Here is a 1,731-nt window from a genome sequence, read left to right on the forward strand (position 1 = left end):
GATGCCATAGCCCTCACTTTGAATTCTCCTGGCTGAGATGGCACGTCAGAACCCGCCCTCCCTCCCCCCAGCTCCTGAAGGAGTTCCTGCAGCTGGATTTGACAGTGCCTATGCCCGGTGCCCCCCCAGAGGAGACACGGCAGCTACTGCTGGAGGGGAGCCTGAGAATGAAGGAGGGGAAGGACAGCAAGGTGACTCCGAGGGGCCCCTGCCCTCGCCAACCCCACCTTCTCTCACCCCTCCCGGGGACCCCCCAGCCCCCGGGGTTCTCAGCTGCCACGTCAGAGTGTGACGACTAGAACCAGTGACTGTCGTCCAAAGAGAGGTGAGATTTTTGCCTGCAGTTTGGAACCAGCCTTTAGAGCAAGGTTCTACTCAACGCACTGGGATCACCATGCGTTGGCGTTGACTCCAGAGCAAATGGTTTTTAACTGGTTTTATTCTGGACATCTGTGGGGTCCTTGGGTGGCGTGACAGTTTAGCACTTTACCACTAGCCAAAAGGTTGGTGCTTCAAACATATCCCAAGGCGGCTTGGAAGAAAGGCCTGCCCATCTGCTTCCCTTTAATGGTCACAGCGCAGAAACCCTCTAGAGCAGTTCTACTCAGAGCTCACGTGGGGCTACCAGCGCCAGAACGAACTAGATGGCACTTAGTGACAGCTCATTACAAGTTCTGCAGGGTCGCAGTTGGCCCAGGGGGTGGGTGGTGGCAGGGGTGGGGCTTCTTCACCTGTTAGTGCCCGGGGAGCCCCTGGGTGAAAGGGAGGCCAGGAATTTCCCAGAGCCCTGGTGGCACTGTCAGGTGAGTGGGGATGTCGAGGTCATCAGTTCAAACCTACCAGCTGCTCTTCGGAAGAAAGATGAGGCCTTCTGCGCCTGACTAGATTGACAGCCTCAGAAATGCTGTGCAGGGTCCCTGTGAGTCAGAATTGACTCCATGACAGCGCGTTTGCTTCAGATTATGATCTTAAGATCACCTCCCTCTTCTCTCTTATATTGTGGTAAAATGTGTAGACCGTCGAATCTGCCGTTTTCAACCGTTTCAAAGTGTGTGGTTCAGCGTGTCGTTAGGCAGATTTCCCAGTGCTGGTAGCCATCAGCAACAGCTCTTGCCAGAAGTGTACCCCTCAAAGTGTACCCCTTTGTTTGGGTTCCCCTCAGCAATCCACTGCAGTTTCTGCGTTCATTCTTCACGGTGCCCTGGTCTTCACATGACTCCCCTTCTGTTTGCCCGCATCCCGACCCCTGGGGTCTAACAGACTTGTCTCAGTGCAGTGCGAACACATGTGGCTCAGTGCCCGCCTTGTCAGCCTTCCTCACACATCGTCGTCATGACACTAGCTCTTGATGATGGGGTTCAACCAGGGTCACTATTTCGTCCAAGTAGAAACTTTTATTGATTAATTTGGGTTCCTTTTATATATATAGTTTTATTGATATACAATTCACATATTGTACAGTTCCATAGTTGATTAGTTTTTATAAAGAGTTGTATATACATCTAGCGCACCTTTCCCCCTCCAAATAGGAAGTTTTAATTGCAATAAATCTCAAGTATATAGCTCAATCAGAGAGAGAATCCCCTTCATTTCGTGTTTTCTTTAACTTGATTTTTTTTTTCTTTCTTTCTTTTTATATTTTTAAACATTTTATTAGGGGCTGATACAACTGTTATCGCAATCCATACACACATCAATTGTGTAAAGCGCATTTGTACATCATTCTCAAAA

General features: G+C 49.7%; 1 protein-coding gene across 8 annotated transcripts in view; it reads left to right on the forward strand.

Moving 5' to 3' along the window:
• Positions 1-1,731, forward strand: part of PLEKHG5 (pleckstrin homology and RhoGEF domain containing G5) — a 43,447-nt gene that overhangs the window by 37,388 nt on the left and 4,328 nt on the right. For all 8 annotated transcript variants that reach the window (XM_045299010.1, XM_045299008.1, XM_004705201.3 and 5 more), the window contains one exon: positions 72-191. In XM_045299010.1, coding sequence (XP_045154945.1) covers positions 72-191 — 120 coding nt within the window. The remainder of the gene's footprint in view (positions 1-71; positions 192-1,731) is intronic.

The sequence above is a fragment of the Echinops telfairi genome, unplaced genomic scaffold (genome assembly GCF_000313985.2).
Source record: "Echinops telfairi isolate 266 unplaced genomic scaffold, ASM31398v2 ScPeMD7_7457;HRSCAF=8495, whole genome shotgun sequence".
NCBI classification, from domain to species: Eukaryota; Metazoa; Chordata; class Mammalia; order Afrosoricida; family Tenrecidae; genus Echinops; species Echinops telfairi.